The sequence below is a fragment of the Malania oleifera genome, chromosome 8, assembly GCF_029873635.1.
Source record: "Malania oleifera isolate guangnan ecotype guangnan chromosome 8, ASM2987363v1, whole genome shotgun sequence".
NCBI classification, from domain to species: domain Eukaryota; kingdom Viridiplantae; phylum Streptophyta; class Magnoliopsida; order Santalales; family Ximeniaceae; genus Malania; species Malania oleifera.
Genome location: NC_080424.1, coordinates 13,357,804 through 13,378,390, shown reverse-complemented (window position 1 = coordinate 13,378,390; position 20,587 = coordinate 13,357,804). Strand labels below are relative to the sequence as shown.

The 20,587-nt window shown below is 37.5% G+C and overlaps 1 protein-coding gene across 10 annotated transcripts; it reads left to right on the top strand.

Moving 5' to 3' along the window:
- Positions 1 to 8,971: 8,971 nt before the first annotated feature.
- Positions 8,972 to 19,594, top strand: LOC131162471 (probable serine/threonine-protein kinase At1g09600). Of its 10 annotated transcripts, XM_058118989.1 has the most exons (10): positions 8,981 to 9,194; positions 9,365 to 9,502; positions 9,613 to 10,536; positions 11,788 to 12,072; positions 12,395 to 12,712; positions 13,819 to 14,046; positions 15,046 to 15,143; positions 16,860 to 16,962; positions 17,069 to 17,368; positions 18,936 to 19,594. In XM_058118989.1, the coding sequence occupies exons 3-10, from the start codon at positions 10,084 to 10,086 to the stop codon at positions 19,137 to 19,139; spliced, it is 1,989 nt and encodes a 662-aa protein (XP_057974972.1). In that variant the 5' UTR covers positions 8,981 to 9,194; positions 9,365 to 9,502; positions 9,613 to 10,083; the 3' UTR covers positions 19,140 to 19,594. The 10 variants fall into 10 exon arrangements, with proteins under 10 accessions (XP_057974971.1, XP_057974973.1, XP_057974967.1 ...); XM_058118988.1 differs by having other exon boundaries at positions 8,972 to 9,194; positions 9,365 to 10,536; XM_058118990.1 differs by having other exon boundaries at positions 8,976 to 9,194; positions 9,365 to 10,536; positions 17,075 to 17,368.
- The last annotated feature ends 993 nt before the right edge of the window (positions 19,595 to 20,587 follow it).

Genomic DNA, 20,587 nt, shown 5'->3' with positions numbered 1-20,587 from the left:
TATATGTATATATGTATATAGTATCAGATCCCTGTGGAAAGATTTCAGACAGATACAGTACAGATATTGATTACAGAGCACGGTACCGTTGCTATATACAGATAGAGTGCAACCACATATCTCAAATAGTATGTGGGTACCGTCTAACCGAGCTCGGAGAGGGTGCAGCTCCCCAGTACACTGGGTAGAGGGGGGCTGGTTAGACGAGGTAGCAGCCAATCCCGCGCCTAGGAGAGGATATAGTTTGGTCGGGCTGAGGTAGTGTAGAGTATATTGACTTATCTGGAGTGCCGGCCAGATAGAGTCCCACCTACGGGCCGCATAACCCTATGAGGGGTCAAATCATGACTTACAGAGTCCCAGGGATAAAAGCACAGTTATATATATGTTTACAGTTTTACAGTATATGATGAGTATAGTATGATATTACTAGTATGGAAAGTAGAAAAACAGACGATATAGTATGTTTTAAATTGTGAAAGAAAGATACGTTTTACAGATGATTTATTACATTGCAGTTCAGTTATTATTTTTAAAATTATCTGTAACTTAGATGCCACACACTAGTAATAGCATATTTCCACTTACTGAGCGTCGACTCACCCCATTACTCTAACATTTTTCAGGTGAGCCAGTTAGGCGAGCGGATTAGGCTCTCGAATAGAGAGAGTGTTTGATCACCCTGGTTTAGGGTGAGTTTTTGACAGAGTTGGGTATATTTTTGAGTAGATGTTGACAGAAGAGCATTTTGTATGGATATAGTTTGTAGATATTGGTTTCTGGTGTTGTTTTGTATATATGTAAATGGTTATATGATTTGTGTTTCCGCTGCTTAGGTATGGTATATATATATATGGTATGAATTTTGAGGTCGTTACACATCATTCGACTATCTCTGGCATCTACTCCCATCTTTATTTTCCCATTTGCAAAATGTGGACTTTAAATGTGATACATGTATCAAGGCTAAAAGCCAACGAGTTTCTTATCCAGTTAGCTTGAATAAAACTAATATTCTGTTTGCATTGATACACTCTGATGTGTGGGGACCATCCTCGATACCTACTTCCTCTGGTCACCATTGGTTTGTAATTTTTGTCGACAATTGTACTTGAATGACATGGCTCTATCAGCTAAAAACCAAAGACGAAGTTTTCACCATTTTTCAAGCATTTCATGCCATGGTTCAAACTCAATTCTCTTTCAAGATAAAAATTCTTCATTCCGATAATGGCGGCGAATTCATCAACCAAAGATTTTAGGCCTATTTCCAACAACATGGCCTCTTCCATGAGATCTCATGCTCTCAAACACCACAACATAATGGTGTCGCCAAGAGGAAAAATCGGCATATTTTGGAAACATCCTGTGCCCTACTCCTTGGAGCAATGGTGCCGAGTTGCCATTGGGGGGATGTTGTGGCTACTGCAATGTACTTAATCAACCGTATGTCATCTAAAATTTTATACTTTAAAACCCCCTTACAAATCCTCTCTACTCATATATCCCTTCCCTCAATATTGATGCTTCCTCCTAGAATTTTCGGGTGTGTTGCTTTTGTCCACCTCCACAAGAATCAATGTACCAAGCTGGACCCATGTGTCATTCGGTGCTTATTTTTGGGATATGGTTTACATAAAAAAGGCTTCTATTGATGGCCCCCGTAGGTGAGCATGGAACTGGAAATAGAGAGGTTGAACCGCATAAGGTACCACCAAAGATTGAATATGTCAAATTGAGGAATGACGAAGCCGAAGAACCTGGAAACGAAGAAGCCGAAAATGAATAAGCAGAAAATATAGAGTACCCTCAGTCCCCTTACTCCTCAATACCCGAAGACCCTCCTCCTCCTGAGAATGTCCCTGAGGTAAGTACTCCTGCTACACCTTTACATGCTAATATTTTGGATTCCTCTACTGGTTATGTGTTGCCTTTTAGACACAATCGTGGGAAACCGTCGAACAGATACAACCCAGATGAAGAAGGAAGGAAGTCCAAATACCCAATTGCAAATTATTCTACTCAAGGTTTGTCAAGCTGCTCAAGACTTTCACTCAAACACTATCCTCCTGCCATATTCCCAATAGTGCTGAAGAGGCGTTATCTGATCCAGAGTGGGTGCAAGCAATGCAAGAAGAACTAGAAGCCTTAAAGAAAAATAATACTTGGAAGTTGGTCCCATTACCGGAAGGAAAAAAAATAGTGGGATGCAAATGGGTGTTCTCTATAAAGTACAAGGTTGATGGATCAATTGACCGATACAAGGCGAGACTTCTGGCAAAGGGTTTTTCCCAAACGTATGACATAGACTACTCAGAAACCTTCTCACCAATAGCTAAACTAAATACCGTTAGAGTCTTACTATCTCTTGCAGTAAATTTGGACTGGCCACTACATCAACTCGACGTGAAGAATGTTTTCCTTCATGGCAACCTTGATAAGGAGGTGTACATGGATATCCCGCTAGGATATACAGGATCAGCTAGGAACAAAATTGTTTGTAAACTAGAGAGGGCATTGTATGGACTAAAATAGTCACCGTGAGCATGGTTTGGCCGACTTAGTTCAGCTATAAGGAAGTATGACTATCGCCAAAGTAACTGTGACGACCTGCTTAATTTCCCCATATTTTTTTTCCATATTACAAAATCACAAAACTCAACTCATCAGATCATAACCCACATGGACCCATGGGTACCAGGGATAGATCAAAACACATAACGGAAGCCTAAGTAGCAGAAAACATACACTCACAATATCATAAATATGAAAACATCTATCACATTACCATAAATACCAGAGTCGCTATATCTACTGTATTTCAGTATACACATCCCAAAAACGAGATCTCGGAACATTTCCCACAAAATCCAACTGTCCCTACTAAAACTTATCCTTCAAAGAGGGCAAATAAACAGCACTAGATTAGCGAGGCTTTTCCCGCTCTCCTATGAGGGGTTCCTGAAAAGTTTATAAAATTTTGGGGTAAGACACCTCTCAATAAGAAAAATAAACTAATACTAGTGTGTGGCAACATGATTATTTCATTTTATACATATACCATACAGAACATATTCAATAACTCTTTTGTCAAATATGGGAAAACATATATATCATCAAAACATGGCAGAACATACTGCATTTTCATAAACATATTTCATCTCATATAATAATAATGGTTGGCCGACCACTGCCAAATCAAAAATACAGTCTGTAATTCTGATGGGTCTGCCAGACTTGGTCCTTACACCAGGGGCGCTCACACCTTCTTAAAAACCACATCGACCATCCAATCTCACACCACTCCATACAGCGGCGTTAACACGGATATCATGATCATGATGACCATGGACACATAGCAACGACATCGTGCAAGTGCTAGCCTAGACCAAGCCAACCAGGTTCTGATATTTTATAGCATATACTGAAACTGTGATATACATGGATATTTCATATCATTAATTATCAAATCAATCATATCATTTTGCATATATATGTATATCATGAAAATCATCGGTCCGTACGCCGGTATTACACATTTTACCATAGCTCAGCCCGTACGATGGCAAATCATATCATAGCACAACTCATATGCTGGAAAACCACATCCATAACTCGGCCCGTACGCCGGTGACTCGTTCTGAGTTGTGCTTCCAAGTGCAAAAGTGTCAAGTTGTATCAAGGATGAGTCCAGGATCGTATTCCATAAGGACCACTGAGTATCAAAGTATTTATGCAAGTTTAGTGAAATCCTGTTGCTGAAAAATGGGGTTTGAAAATCTTTTTGGTCTTTTACGATTTTGAAAACAGTAAACAAAGTGAGAGAAGCTTGAGTAAACTATCAAAATGAAACTGAAATTTTATCAATTTTCCAAAAATGTAAATCTAATAACACAACCAAAACTAAACAGATTAACTGAAACAATTTTACCAAACACTTGGGTTACGGGTTCAACGTCTATTTGCTTCCACCGTTTACTAATTTCCTAGGTCTTACTCCTCTTCTTGTTAATCCAATCAAGGCATTAATAAGATGAAATTTTATTACTAATGATCGAGTAAATTGGCTACATTCAAACGGAAGAAAATAAAAACTCTCATTAAGCAATAACCGAATTTTATGTAAAAATTAGTTGATTAAAATCTTAGATTAAATCAAGGTTTTGATGTGCCTATCGTCAACAACAAAACAAGAAATAAGAGCCAACGATTTATCAACGATGCCTTCAATATTCGGTTTTAACAAAATAAATTTTAACAATAATTTCTTAAGAGAACTAATAAACCATGGAAAACAAACAACATTGACCCACAACCCGAGTTACCGAACTTAGCCACTCATGCTCACAATACACAATTTCTGGGTCAAATTAATTCCACAGTGGCTCACTGCATCAATAAAACGAAAAACCATAAGAAAAATACAAACTTTGATAAAACCGAACCTAATCTAAATTGAGTTTCAACAAAAAAATAAAAATAAATCTTGAACAAAAAAAACACAACTAATTTAATTTTCCAAAGGCAAAAACAACTTAATAATTATTTATAATCTAAAATAAACCTTAATACTAATTTAACCATGTCCAACTTTCAATACAAAAAAGTAAATAAATAAATAAATAAAATAAAGAGATAGAAAAAAAGAGAGAGAGGTAGAGAGAGAGAGGGATAAAACAAAGCCACGGAGATGGCCTCTGAATTGCAGGCTGGTAGGGGCAGCAAGCTACTATTGCTGGGAAGTTCTGGAGAGGCAGAAGGCTAGTACTGTGGAGGGGCTGGAGATGGAGCTTCGGTTGCTGCAAAGGGAAGCCTTTAGCTTTGGCTGCCAGTAAGCTGTTGGAGAAGAGCCGCTGCTGTGATGGCCGAGAAGTTGGTGCCGTGTTGTGGCCGCAAGGGGTTTGCTGGTGGCTGGTGCTTGGGATGCTAAGAGAGTTGGAGCTGCTGGTGTTTTGCAGAGGATGAGGCAGTGTTGTGGTTGGAGCAGAGAATAGAGAAAAGAGAAAAAGAGAGCGAGAACAGAAGGATAGGAAGGAAACCAAGAAGGAAAAGATAAAGAGAAAGGAAATTGGAAGAAGGGAGAAGAGGAGGAAAGCCCTCGGGCTGCCTAGTAAAGAAGGGGGAGAAGAAGAAGAATTTAAAAGAGATTGGGGGAAGCCCTAGACCCGGTTTAGCCAACCCGACCCGGCTTGCATGGCCGGGTCACATTTTTGTTCTCTGTTCACTGCAATATTTGACCCTTTTGAAGCTAGTTTCTCACAAAACTCAAAATACAAAAGTTGTAGATAATATTTTTATCTTTTTCTAGAAATTTGAATCGCCTCGATCAGAGTTTGGACGGAAAAGTTATGCATGAAATACGAACAGGTGTCAGTTTGGTTCCCGGGACTTTTCCTGCGATAAAAAAATTATCAAAAACTCGTAAATTGCACAATAAAACTCAAGAATGATAATTTTGGAACTTTATTAAAATATTGGACAAATTTGGACATTAAATTAAAAATATATGCCGTAAAGACCGAGTTAAAGTACCCAATTACGCAGTTTGCACGCGTAATTAGCTGGCAAATCATATATATAGCTCAGCCCGTATGCTGGCAAATCACATCCATAGCATGACCCGTACGCTGGTAAAATATATCCATAACTCAGTCCGTACGCTGGCAAATCATACATATAGCATGGCCCGCACCCCGAAAAAACATATAAAAATCTCAGCCCATACGCCGATTTTCCATTATAAAAATCCGTGTCATTAACACATTCCCAGCAAACAATATTTCATAACAATTTCTACTCATGCCACACTAACAGGTTTTTTGCATATTTAACATACTATCATTTTCAACAGAATTTTTCCAAATATGAATCATATATAAATATATTTATTTCCTGAAATCAAATGCTATAACAATATACATATTTTCATAAAATACTAGCTTAGTTTATCCCCTTACCTGATTTCTGAAAAGCCCCTAAGAAAATCTATCCCGCATCCGTAGGGTTCCCAATTCAACATCCTGGAAACAACATTCCCCAGAACTAAAGTTCAATATTTCTACGCGTATAACACTTCCTACAACTATCAAATAACCAAATACGAAGTAGAAAGCCTTACCCTGGATTTGGGATGGTTTCCAACTCAGCCTCACCGACGATCCGCTCTGGCAAACTTGTAGAGAACTTTTCCAGGAGCGTCGTGGTGGCTTCAGATCGTCAAACTGGCAGAAATTCGGCCCAAAATCTTAGTGAGAAGGAGGAGAAACCGTATGAGGAGAGAGAGAGAAATTCGGCGCAGGAAAATGACTGAAAGTTCTCGTTTAACCCTATTTATACTACGGGATCATCGACGAGCCACGTCACCTCGTCTATGAGTCTTATAGAAAGTTCGTGGATGAACTTCAACCCTCGTCGACGAATTTCAGGTTTCCACAAATTCTCTCTTGGTATCTTCTCGTCGACGAATCCTGTCCTTGTCGACGAGCTCCTTCTATACCCTCGTCAATGAGTCCTCTGTGTTCTTCGACTCCTCGACGAGGAGCTGAAAAAATTCCTCAAGATTATGTCATCCAAAATGCAATGTCGTCAACGAACATGAAGTGTTCATCAACGAAGTTGACTGCCTCCTTCTGTTCCTATTTCCATTTCCCTTTCTTTTATTATTTAAATACCATTATTCTTCGGGTCGTTACAGTAACTCTGACCATACTCTCTTCCTGAAACACCAACAAAGCAAGGTGACAGCATTAATAGTCTATGTGGATGATATGATAATTACAGGGGATGACGCTGATGAGATCTCGAGGCTACAAGAACAATTGTCCACTGAATTTGAAATGAAAAACTTGGGAGGGCTTAAGTATTTTCTGGGAATAGAGGTGGCAAGTTCAAGAAAAGGCATATTCCTCTCTCAACAGAAATATGTACTAGACTTATTAACGGAAGTGGGATTACTAGAGTGTAAACCTGTGGATACGCCGATTGTGCAGAACCATAGGCTTGGAGAATATTTGGACCAGGTTCCAGCCGATAAGGTGAGGTATCAAAGACTAGTGGGGAAGCTCATTTACTTATCTAACACTCGTCCAGACATTGCTTACGCTGTAAGTGTGGTAAGCCAATTTATGCATAATCCAAGTGAAGATCATATGGGTGCCGTAATTCGAATTCTCCACTATCTAAAGTCATCACCAGGAAGAGGACTAATGTTCTCCAAGAATGCTCATCTGAAGATTGAAGGGTACACAGATGTGGACTGGGCTGGGAATATCTTGGATAGAAAGTCTACTTCAGGCTACTTTACATTTATTGGAGGAAACTTAGTTACATGGAGAAGTAAAAAGCAGAAGGTGGTAGCATTATCTAGCGCTGAAGCTGAGTTTCGAAGCATGGTGAAAGGATTATGTGAGCTTCTTTGGCTTAGAGGTTTCCTAACAGAGGTCGGTTTTCCTCCTGACTCTGCAATGAATTTATTCTGTGATAACAAAGTTGCCATCGACATATCTCACAACCCAGTTCAACATGACCGCACCAAGCACGTGGAGATAAACCGACATTTCATCAAACAGAACTTGGAAGAGAAGATCATTCAGTTCCCTTTCATTAAATCTGAAGATCAGTTAGCTAACATTCTTACCAAGGCAGTTTCCAGCAAAAACTTCAATGACTCACTTGACAAGTTAGGTGTTAGAGATATCTACACATCAACTTGAGTGGGAGTGTTGGCGTGAGTCCCGCAATTAGCCAGCTATGGAAATCTTAGATTTAGGAATTCCTTCATTCAAGGGTCAAACATGATTGTAGTCGTAAATATTGTACAGACATAGAATAGTTTCCTAAAATAGTTTCTTGTATCTCTATATCTTGTACTCAGTTTTATGGAAATGGCATGAATGAAAGTTACATTTGACAACAACAACATCCTCTAATCATTTTGAAATACTAGCTATGCATGAAACTAGTAGAGAATGCGTGTGGCTCATATAAATGATTTTTATATCTAAGAATTGTGATCTTTAATTAATTAAGGATATTCCAATAGTTTTATATGAAGATAACGCTGCATGTATAGTTCAACTAAGAGAAGGATACATAAAGGGTGACAAAATAAATCATATCTCTCCAAAATTCTTCTATACACATGAATTCCAGAAGAATTGTGATATAGATGTTCAGCCGATTCGATCAAATGATAATCCGGCGGATTTGATCACCAAAGCTTTGCCTACTACAATATTCAAGAAATTAGTTCATCTCATCGGAATGAAACATCTTAAAGATTTTAACAAAAGAAGTTAATATATGAGTGATAGCCAAGGGGGAGTGAATGGATGAGGGTGGCTGTCATTCATCCATATTTTGTCCACCTCTTCATGTCCCCATGAACCTGCCCTCATATGTCTGCACTAATTAATGTCCTTATGAAACTGTCTTATATGTCTGTACTAATTATGTTCCCATGTGAACTTGTCTCATATGTTTACACTAATAAAATTAGTATTAGCTAGCTTGTGAAGGTTATAAAAATCTCCTCCCACATTGCTAGTGGAGTAGAGAAAAAAGAAAAAAGAAAAAAGAAAAAAAGAAGAAGAAAAAAGAAAAAAAAAAAGAAGAAAAAGAGAGAGAGAGAGAGAGAGAGAGAGAGAAATAAGGGGAAAGAAATATGAGAGATATAAAAGAAAGTGAGAGAGATATTCAGTTTTATATTACTTTGTAATTCTTCCTAAAAAATAGTGAAGTTTTGATTTCATCCACCTGTGGAATAGGTATATCCAAATTATGTAAAATTCGTCCCTTATCTTATTTAATTATTTATTTATTTATTTATTTATTTATTTTTTATTATTATTATTATTATTATTATTATTATTATTATTATCACCGAGTTATGAGAGGGTAGCATGGGCATAGCATGGCAAAAGTTGAAGTGGTGCGCTGCATGTCGACTCCATTCCTTTTCATAGTTTGAAGTGAGACCGCCCACAGCCTCTGTCGCTGGCAAATGGATCCTCTGCCTCTCTCCCACTCTCCCTCGTCATCTCTGCACTCTGTCACAATCCCAAAAAAACTCTCGGCTTTTCGCAATTTTAGGGGCTTCTGGCTACCGCAAAACCCTCGCTCTCCTCTCCGTCTCTGTCTGGCGCTTCTCCCACACGGCCCTCAGACAACCAACATTCCAATTCCGAGCAAACAGAGTAACGAAAATTTTCGAAATGCAACATCCTAACCCTTTTATTTCATTTTTTTGTTATTTCTGTTGACTCCTCGCATAGCTAATTTCCCACTAATCCACTTCTATTTTTTTTTTTTTTCTTGTTTTGGTCTACCTATGCCCAAAAAAAAATTGAATTGAATAAAATAAAAGAGTTTTGTTTCGGGCAGCGATTTTGAGGCAGAGGCAGAGGCAACCTCCAATCCAGATACGCCGGTGAGTGGCCAACCACCTCGGCCAGAACTGCATGCGAGGTTTAATCTGCAATTTTCTCAAGGTCCCCTCAACTGGGTACATTTGAATTTATGCCATCATTGGTTCTTTGCATATGCAATATAAAATAAGATTCAATCAAATTTCTCTCAAATTTTCTGCCCTGTTTCTCGTATAATTTTTCGAAGATTGGCGTTTTGCACCTACGCATTATTCTCTGGCTTGAGGTTTTGGGTTTTCGATCGTTATAGATATTTGTTTCAAGTGCTATAAACGCTGGGTTTGGATTATCAAGAGGATTCTGGTCATTATCGTGAGACGAGTATTTATTGTGTTTGAGGCTTCGAGGTTTTATGTCGCACCTTTTCTGTATTTGTCAAGGAAACAGTGCTGATAATCACAAGGGATTATTGCAACAAAGGAATTGAAAATCGTGATACATTGGGATTTGTGGTTCTTGATTGTGCAAAATTGAGAGTACCCAAATTCCGAATTTTGGGGGAAATGCTTTGCAGATTGTGATAATTGAAGAAAATTGGGGGGGAAATTTGGGATTCTCAAGGGAAATGCAGTTGTACCCTTGTGCTTAATGCTAGGGGTTTTGAAAGGTTGATTGTGCAGATTTGGAGACATCAAGTGCATTTGGCAACAGGGTGATTATGGGCTGCATTTGCTCAAAGGGAACCTGTGCAACTGCTCAACCTGATGAGAGTGGTAAAGATAGGCAGTTGAATTACAAGCCTTCAGCAACGCCAGTTGCCCCCTCAAAGAAAGAGGAGATTGTTGTGGAGATTAGGACCAATGGGTATGTTCATCATCCGAGCTCTAAGCCTGCAGTGCAAGCTAATGTCAGGGTTCCAGTGCCTGATGAGGAAGAGAAGGCACTTACAAGTGCAGAAAGAGGCATTAAAACCCATCATCAGAGACGGGCAACGGTGGATATAGGAGTAAACGTAGCTCACGCACCTATTTCTAGAATAGTTAGCATGCCGCATGGTGCTGAGGGTGAGCAGGTTCTTGCCGGTTGGCCGTCTTGGCTATCATCAGTGGCAGGAGAAGCCATCAAAGGTTGGGTGCCTCGAAGGGCAGACTCATTTGAGAAGTTAGACAAAGTCAGTTCTTATTAGCACTTCTTCATTTACATGCTTCATATTAATTTTATCCAATTCATGTACAATTCCTTTCTGTTTTGATGAACATTATATTTGTGTCCTCTTCAATTGCCTGCAAAAATTAGTTTTTATATTCTTAATTATGACACCTTAATAAGGGATCCACTTTTTTTGACAAGAAATGGATATATCCATATCTCTTGACTCATATTTATGAAATGATAAAATATGGCAAAGCCTATACCAGTAATTGGCTCATGTAGGAATGGGCGTATTGGTTTACGTAAAAGTGCAGTTTCCTTGGGGTTTATTAAAGTATGCCTTGTGAGCTAACTCCTTACCATTCCTGTTCCTGTGGTACCGTCATTATGATGTTTAGTGAAATCTCTTTTGGGCCTGCATTTATGACTATTTTAGCTTTTATGTGAAGGAAATATTATGATTTATATGTATCAAGTTGGAATTAAAATGAAGTTCCATATTTTCCTAATTGCACTCTGTAGGACAGGCAGAAACTTAAATTTCTTTGAACTTCGTCAGTATTTTAATTTTAAGTTTTCAACAGAAATGAAACTGGGAACAATCACATGATCAAATTACCATTCTTTCTACAGGAAAAGTAAGTATTGCCATGACTTATGATAATCAATTTGGCAACTGTCCAATATTTATTTGTTTATTTTCCAGCTGAACTATCAAGTGATTTACAAAATTTCTCTCCCCTTTCTTGAGATATATGTGTACTATTGATCACTTCTAATAGTTTGGATGGGCTGAGGCTGTGTTTGGGTGTCGACTTGAACCCTTTATGTTTCCTTAGCAGTTGATGTGAACATCTATCTGCTGGAGTTAAATTATTATTTGAATAAAGTGGTAAATTTTAGCATTTAAGATGGTGTAGGATCATTTCGATATTTTACTGTTAATATTTCGATACTTATATATCCTTACATGAGGTGGCTGCTATTCTAATGATTCAATACAAATTGATTATTTATATATTGACATGACATGTAAAATGCAGTTGACCCATTCGATTTTAAAATTTCAAATTATCAAACTCTGTTAAAAGCTGTCAACATTGTCAAGGATTCGAAGTTATGGTTTGTGTATATAGTGTGTTGGTAGGTTAAATATTTTCCTTGGATTTATAAACTCTGTCGAATTTTTTGGGTTTTATTTTAGAGGTAATTATTGACTCTGTTATTTGTTTTATCGGCTTATATTTATTAATGTGCTGGTTATCTGCAGATTGGGCAAGGAACTTACAGTAGTGTGTACAAAGCTCGTGACCTTGAAACTGGTAGAATTGTTGCAATGAAAAAAGTACGGTTCGTTAATATGGATCCAGAAAGTGTTCGTTTTATGGCTCGGGAAATACTTATTTTGCGTAAGCTTGACCATCCAAATGTCATGAAGCTTGAGGGTCTAGTTACTTCAAGAATGTCGTGCAGCTTGTACCTTGTCTTTGAATATATGGAGCATGATCTTGCTGGGCTTACGGCAACTCGTGGCATCAAGTTTACTGAACCACAGGTACCTCTTCTTTCACATATGCTTTCAAAAATTCAAGGCTCTCTCTCTCTCTCTCTCTCTCTCTCTCTCTCTCTCTCTCTCTGTCTCTCTCTATTTTTTGACAAAAATGCTGCCAAAATGTATGTCAATTTGGTTCAATTGATGTTCTGGGAAGTCCATACATTTGGTCTATGGCATTTGCGATCTTCATTTCTGGGAAATAATTTACATGATGTCAGCCTTGGAGATTTTCCTTATCTTTTTTTCGTCTCACATAATTGCATCAGGTAGTTTGCTATCCTGCAATTGAAGTGAATTTATTTGGGATTGTGTTGTCTTGCAGATTAAATGTTATATGCAACAGCTATTCCGTGGACTTGAACATTGCCATAGTCGCGGTGTCCTGCATAGAGACATCAAAGGCTCTAATCTTCTAATCAGCAATAATGGAGTTCTCAAGATTGGAGACTTCGGTCTAGCAACACTTTTTCAGCCTGATCAAATCCAGCCGTTAACAAGTCGTGTTGTTACTCTGTGGTATAGGGCTCCTGAGCTTTTACTTGGTGCCACTGAGTATGGAGTTGCTATAGATTTGTGGAGCACCGGTTGCATCCTTGCAGAGTTACTTTCTGGGAAGCCTATCATGCCTGGGAGAACAGAGGTATTTATTGTATTTGTTCAGTCTTATCATGAACTTCTTACTTTAGAAAATTTTAATTTTCTATTTTATTATATTGGAAGTTTCATCGATGATGAAATGAACAGCTTATGCTACAGGCATGTCCAATATCTTATGTAACTTTTCTTTTAGAGAGAGTAAATATTGATGCTGCAGAAAAAAAAAAGGAAAAGAAAAGCTGTTTAAATATGTGACCCTGAATAATGTGTGTGCAAGTGTATTGCTTTACGTTTTTTTATAGAAATAGAAACTTTATTAAGGAAAGAATGTGTGTATTTCTTTTGACAAGAATTATAATAAAAATCATATATATTGTACATGCTTCTTGATTTCTAGAAGGATAAATTGGACTCTTTTTTAACTTCTAACCACAACAAAGTAGCATTCTCTCCATAGTATCTCCATCTCTTTCCTTACCAATAACCTAACTATTGATATAAAAACATTTATTAACCTCATGGATGGTTTGCTTGCTATTGGGTGCTTATAGCCTAACTAATCAGTAACCTGTCAGCAGATATGCATTTGTGTGAATATTTCTTTTTTGACTTTTTGTTCAAAATCTTTTGTTAATTTGCTTTCTTTTTACTTTCAAACTATACACAATCCTTTCTTTAAGAATGTGTACTTGATTTTGTTTGTGAGTCAGTAATCTGTGAATTAATATTGATATTTACTTTATTAATTCCCAAATCTGTTGCCAGCATTTAACTATGTCTACTATGAATATGAATGAAATTTTGCAGTTAAGCTGATAGCTGTTCCTTTGTTGATTCTACCTCATTTTCTCTCTCTCTCTCTCTCTCACACACACACACACACAGCAGTTAAGCTGTGGTTTGACTTGATAAATGTGGTTGATCAGCTTTGCTCATAGGGTGGAGAAAACATATCATCTATGCCATACAGAATGTAAGCTAGTTTATGTGCTGCTATAGATACATTTGGATGTTTGTGAAACTGCACACAATAACATAAATTTCAAATTTTTTGTTAGTATGTTACATTTTCATGTGCAACAATTCTCAGTGGAGCCTAATCATAGAATTCTTTCAACACGTGACTAATATAATCCTAAATATTCCCAGGTGGAGCAAATGCATAAGATTTTTAAGCTTTGCGGTTCACCCTCTGAAGAGTACTGGAGGAAATCTAAATTGCCACATGCAACTAGTTTCAAACCACAACATCCTTACAAGCGTTGTGTTTCTGAGACATTCAAAGATTTCCCTCCTTCAGCTTTGGCTCTTGTTGATAAGCTCCTCACAATAGAACCAGAGGACCGGGGAAGAGCAGCTTTTGCACTTAAAAGTGAGGTAATTTTTAGAATCCCTTGTTAGGGTCAAAAGTTTTGCTCTGCGAGAAGTGTTCTGCATCTATCTTTCTTGCTTTAATCAATGATAACCAACTTGAACCAAGTTCTAATACTATCAATAGTTGCTTCTGTATGATTAAAAGTTGTTGAGCATGTTTTAATTGGAAGAGGAAGGATTCTATCTAAGAAAGTATTTGGAATATATAACTTGGAATGACGGGAGAGAGATATGAGTGCAGAATGAATGGCCTTGATGCCAATTGTCAGACATGGTGCCTAGTGGAGGAAAAGCTGGATATAATCCAAATTCAGTAGGATCAATAAACATATCTTTCTTTGATGAGTGTATTTCAATTTAAGGAGTCACTAGATGCCATTCTGGATTTATCCCAGTTCTCAGTGATTTTCAATAGGACCAAAGGAAAGCTCATGGTTGGCCTTTTTTGTTGTCTTAAAAGAGTTCAAAATTTTATGTGGCTTCTTATTGTACACACATAATTTTGTTTCATTGTTCATAATTTATTGGTTCATGATTTGTTTTATTGTTCATAATTTGTTGGTTCATGACTTTTTCACAGTTAATATTATAATTAAGCCTGTATAATTCCCTTTCTTTTGTGATGGCAATGTAGGTCTCCTCCTCTCCCTTCTTTTCTTCCCCTGGTTATACTCAACAGTCTTGCACATTTTTTTTGCTTCATGCCATATGAGAACTTTTCTCTTTTCTTTTTTTTCCATCTTTTCAAGGACGTATTTTTGTCAAAATTATTTTATATTTAAAAAAAGGAAAAGCACTTCTCAAAATTCTAATTTAATTTAAGAATAGGGACTTGCATGTGGATAAAAATTCAAACCACTTTATTTTATGGTGAAGTTTTTTGATCTGCTGGTGCCGCATTTGATTACACACTGATACTCAGATATTATGGTTACCTCGTTTAAGGACTTTTTTTTTTTTTTAATTTGGAAATATATCCCTAAACTTTTAACTTCTTTTCAGTTCTTCACAACAAAGCCTCTGCCTTGTGACCCGTCAAGTTTACCAAAATATCCTCCAAGCAAGGAATTTGATGCCAAGCTTAGAGATGAAGCAAGAAGGTATGCTTTTTGATTTGTTGTAGGTCTATTTGTGTTTCCTTTTCTGGTCAAGTTGCCGGTTTTCTCTAACAGTAAAGAAGCAAGTGATGTAAATACAAAAGATAGAGAGAGAGGAAAAACAAAAGCCATTGATGCATCTGTATTTATGCAGGATGTTGCATCAATCTTGTTAAGCAAACACTTCACCTAAAAGCTTGAGCTGTTAGGTTGTAGGCCAACAATGTATATCAAGCCTTACACTCCCCTGCACATGCAGCCTGACTGCATGTGGATAGATTTTCAGAAATGAGCGACACCCATTATTATTAACAAGATAATCTTTTAACAAACTTACAACAAACAAAAGCGATAACACTAGAACCCAGGATCTACAATTTACATGAAGCCTTAACAAGTTATATTTATTAAAATTGTAATTACTGGTATTCATTTTTTTTTTTTTTTTTAAATTGTAAGTACCAGACATTCTATGTAGCCTGGGCTGTGTAGTAATGTACCTGCATCTCACTTGTACCTAAAATTCTGACACGTTTGTAGGAACTTGTCAATGTTCTGAGAAACCATTACGGCTAGTCTAAATTCCTCACTTCTATGTATATTGCTAATTTGAGGTAGGAGGCTTATGAGCCTGTTGCAGAAAGTGTTGTGCCAGGAGTCCAAGTCCCAGTACATGTAGTCTAGGCACAACCAAAACACTTAGTCAGCACTTTGTTGATCGTCTTTTCTTTAAATATATTTCTGGCACTCATTTTATTTTGTTTTATTTTTATACTTTGAAATAGTTAGTGCTCCAATATTATAAAAGTAGTTGTCTCCACATACTACTGTATCTTTCAATCCATGTAATTGGATTGCACACATTATTGTTACACTAGAGACATCCACATCATTCTCATGCCAATGTTACAGCAACAGCTGCAATGAATATTATCTCAGAATGAAAGCAATGCATTGGTTGGTGGCAAGGCAATTTATTTCTCTCGTGTACTATAATGGTCAAAATTTTGAAGTACTGGAAAACTGTAGTATAATTAGGTGCATTTGAGATGCCTGATTCGTTGGGTTTTCTAAATTTGAAGGTTAACCCATATGAAAGATGAGGTTATAAAAATCCAATTAGAGATAAGCTGCCCATGAGCATCATGGCATTGGTAAAAGGGAATGAGGAGGCAAGCACCCCCATGCAAATAGCCTACTCTTTGAAACATTGACAACTGCTCCTTCGTTAAACAAAAGCCTCCCCTGAGGTTTGGCTAAAAGGCACTTACCTCCCCTCAGGTTCCAAAAATCCTAGGACCTCCCTTAAGGTTTGGCTAAAAGACATTAATTTCCCAAAGGTTTCCAAAATACCAAGGATCTCTCCTGAGATTTCATGAATTCCACAGAACCTCCCCTGATGATTGTTAAAAGAACACAAACATTCCCTTATATATTGCAAAATGACAAACCATTTGAGGGTTGCAAATGTCCCAAAAATCAAAATTTCAAGAGAGGTACATGGGATTTTTAAGATCTCAAGGGAGGTGAGTTGTCTTTTTGTCAAACCTTAGGAGAGGTTAGTGTGTTTTACCCTAAAATTTATCGTGTCATTTATTCTGCTGCTCACCTTTGTTAAAACTGTGTCCTGTTCATTTAAGATTTTTTCAGGATAATGGTACTTGCCTTTTTTTTGGGTGGGGAGAATTATAGTATATGCATTCTATATTTCCATTTCAGGCAAAGGGCAGGGGCTGTAAAGGGACGTGGACCTGAATCAGTCAGAAGGGGCTCAAGGGATACGAAGGGAGTGCCAACACCAGAGTTCAATGCTCAGGGGCAGGTACTTATGAAAGTATATGTATACGTATCATGAAGGATGTATCTACTTAGTAGTCTTGAAATGTATATTTCTGTCTTCACTTTAATGACTCACTCAGGCATGGCAGGTGCAGTCAAACCTTAAAGGCAGCAATGCAGAATACAGTGGTTCTGGATATCCAATTGAACCGCCTAAAGGGACTGTGCACAGTGGTCTATCTCATTCTGCTTCAGTGATTCACCACAAGGCTGATGGATCATCATGGACTAAGAAGGTAAGGAATAATGAAAATATGGGTCCAGGACGAACTTCGAGAAATAATGCAGAGTTGAAGACACAGAAATCTCACATTCCTCAAGGAGCAACAGATTTGTCCAACTTTTCTCACAGAAAGAATGAAACTGTGTCCTCCCGGGAATCATCAATGGTAATTGAACATCTAAAAGAATCTTCTTATGCTTTTCACTGCCAACCAAGCTCATGCACATTTCCCTCTATTTAGCCTCTTGGTTATATGACTATGACAAGATCAGAACCTGAACTTGAAACCTGAAGCATGAATGAGTGGGCCATAAAAATTTGAAATTATTCACTGCCAATACTTTGGATACTTTATTTTTAGAATATGTTGGCTCTTTCATGATCATTGGGTTAATCAATATAATCATTTATCTACAGATTAGTAGAGTCATGCAGTTGTATGCTTTTTACATATGCTAGTGTTTCACTGGTTATATAATGCAACAAATGACCACATTTCCTGGACATGAATGACAAGTTCTGTTGGGGCTATATAACTTATCCACTGACATGCTCATGGAATGAGATCTGATAGCTTAGGAAATGATTTACAAATTGCCTGCTCACTTTGTGATATTTTTTTCATATTTACATCTTGCACATCTCGCTTTTGGGAGCTGAGCACATTTCGGTAGATTGAGATGGATAAACTTTACAAGACATGGTTGAAAATGGCATTTAAGGTACAATTATTGAAGAATTTCCACGTGATATATGAACATGGACCCTACACTGAATGAGGCCTACATAAATGCAGTATAAATTGTGTAAATATGATTTCTGGGACTTCTAAGATTGATAAAGAGAAAGAGGATGGGGATGAAAGGAGATGTATCATTTTTAAGACTTCATATATTATATTTGTATATATTTCTATATGCAGACAATAAACATGATCCTTCAAAAAGATATGACCACCAGTAATAATATGACAGATACTAAGACACAACTGCATTTTTTAAAGTCTCCTGAGTGAGAGGTGGGAAGCCAATTACGCCAAACTAGCTATGATATGTCAGAGTGAGGTTTTGGGACACTTAGAATGAGAATGTCAACTACTTTAAATTCTATGTTTATGCGGAGAACAAATTCATCCTGTCTTTTACTTTGTTCCATGGAATACTTAATATGATTACCTTTGAACTTGGATACTAGTAAAATCATGGCATTTTCCTTAGTCCAATATGTTTGGATAAACCTTGATGAAATCAGACTATAATACCAAAAACTTGCTCCACAATAGCAGCAATGAGTAAATTAGTTAATGGTACACAACAGTAAAACAACTGAGAGAAGGGCAGATTTATTTTCAATCTGGGTTCTCAAATGTATGAATAGGGGTTTCTCTTATATTTTACAGATCTTTTGCAGGCCTCGCTTTATGAATATATGATTCCTCTGTATTTGTTGGAAGTAAATCTCCGGTTATAGTGTCACTGTAGTTCCAAGGAGAGACTAGCAATTTTAAATATTTAATGTAGGCTTTCCTTGAATTTCTTCCTATTACATCTCTATATCATTTACCATCTTTAATCACAGCATCATCAATATGAAAAAAGGCAGCTCTGTTATTTTCTGTTTACGTCATAATTACTATGATCATATTCATTGAGCTCTTTTCTGACCTTATTATGGTCCTTGACTTTTTTTGGGGTTATTTATAGGACTGAACTTTCTTTTTTCTGTGATTTTAGGACTATGTACCAAAGAAAAACAGAATCCACTACTCTGGTCCATTGATGCCTCCTGGGGGAAATATTGATGACATGCTTAAAGAACATGAGAGACAAATCCAGCAGGCTGTTAGAAAAGCACGTCTTGATAAGACCAAGACCAAGAAAACTTATGAGGATTATGGGCAGTCCAATTTAGTAGTTCACGTAACAAATGGTCGATAATCCAGGAGAACCGAAGTCCTGTGGTCTAGTTTGGAAGCGATTCTGTTTGGATTTGGTTCCTTTTCACCAGCAAGGATTTTGCCACCCGCCACAGAGTCTTGTTAATCTTTTGATTGACCTACTCAAGTGGAGTTAAATAGTGTTTGCAAGAACCAAGGAAGAGGGGTCAAGGGTATTCTATTGGGGGTTAACCATGCGATCATGTTGCTTGAGAAAGGATGCCTGCATTTTTCATTGGTTTACTACTGTTGCGTGCACTGGGGTTGTGCTGTGAATGGCTAAGAGTTCCTCAGTCCAAGCCACTACATGCACAGATGCTGTATAATTCCAACATTGCTCTCCATTCGCAGCTGTATTTTGAATATGGAATTATAGAAATTTGCTCTCTGTGACAGGGTTTTATTTTTTTGTGAACATAAATATGGTTATAGAGCCTCTTAGAGCTGAGTGCCTCATGTCCCAATTGCATGAATTAGTTACCAGTCCTAGTGAAGAGATATTCTTCTTGTGTCACCACCACCACCCCCACCCCCCCCCCCCCCCCCCCCCCAAAAACTCTCACCCTTTTGGGATTGAGTCCTGTACAATGCCTTCGAAGGGGCAGGAACTGGATCCTCTGGTCTCTCATTTAGGAGTGGGATGACTTGGCCTCAAGGTCCACTTCAAGCAATTAGGTGATAATTTGTATTTTTCTCATCTAGATTCATTTTCTAGGCCTCAAATTGCTGCTATAACATCTTCCTCTTCTCCCCCTCAAATGCCAAAATTCAATGTAAATTGTTTTCCATAATTAGGATGACAGTCAGGATTAACAAGGATGAACATTGCCTGCTTAGCTGTCTGATGGAACCTCCTAAGTTGTTTATGGACAAGCACTTTGTTTACTTGGAGTAGCTTGGTTCATTTATTATTATTATTATTTGGTGAATTGTTAAGGGGGTTTTTTTTTTGGTTAATTTGGGTTTTTAAAAAAATTGTTTCTAAGTTTTTTTTTTTTTTTTTTGGCAGTGCTGAGTGAATGTAGTAATCCATAAATGTATATATAACAGTTAAATATTGGAACCTCAGTGAACAAGCTTCTTTTTCAACTTTGGCGGTCAGAAGATATGGGCAAACATAAGCTTTATAGTATGTTTGCGAGTTGGAAAAGGAAGAAATTGAAAGGTTTTTAAAGAAAGTGAACCAAAAGAGAAAGAAGACCAAGGTGGGGTGACTACCCTCCCCTTGTTTAAACCAAGCTCATCAAATTTACTCTCGTGTTTCTTAAAGAACTCGTTGATTTGGAGGGTAGGGTTGCTTAGAATCAATGATGGGGAACGATGAACCCTCTAAGCCCCTTCTCTAGTTGAAATTTTTGTAACTAGAAAGAGTGAAGCCTTTGTGTTTTGAATATAAAAGGAAAGAAGGTTGTAGGGTTTGTCCCCATAGGAAAGGAAATTAAGTTTTGA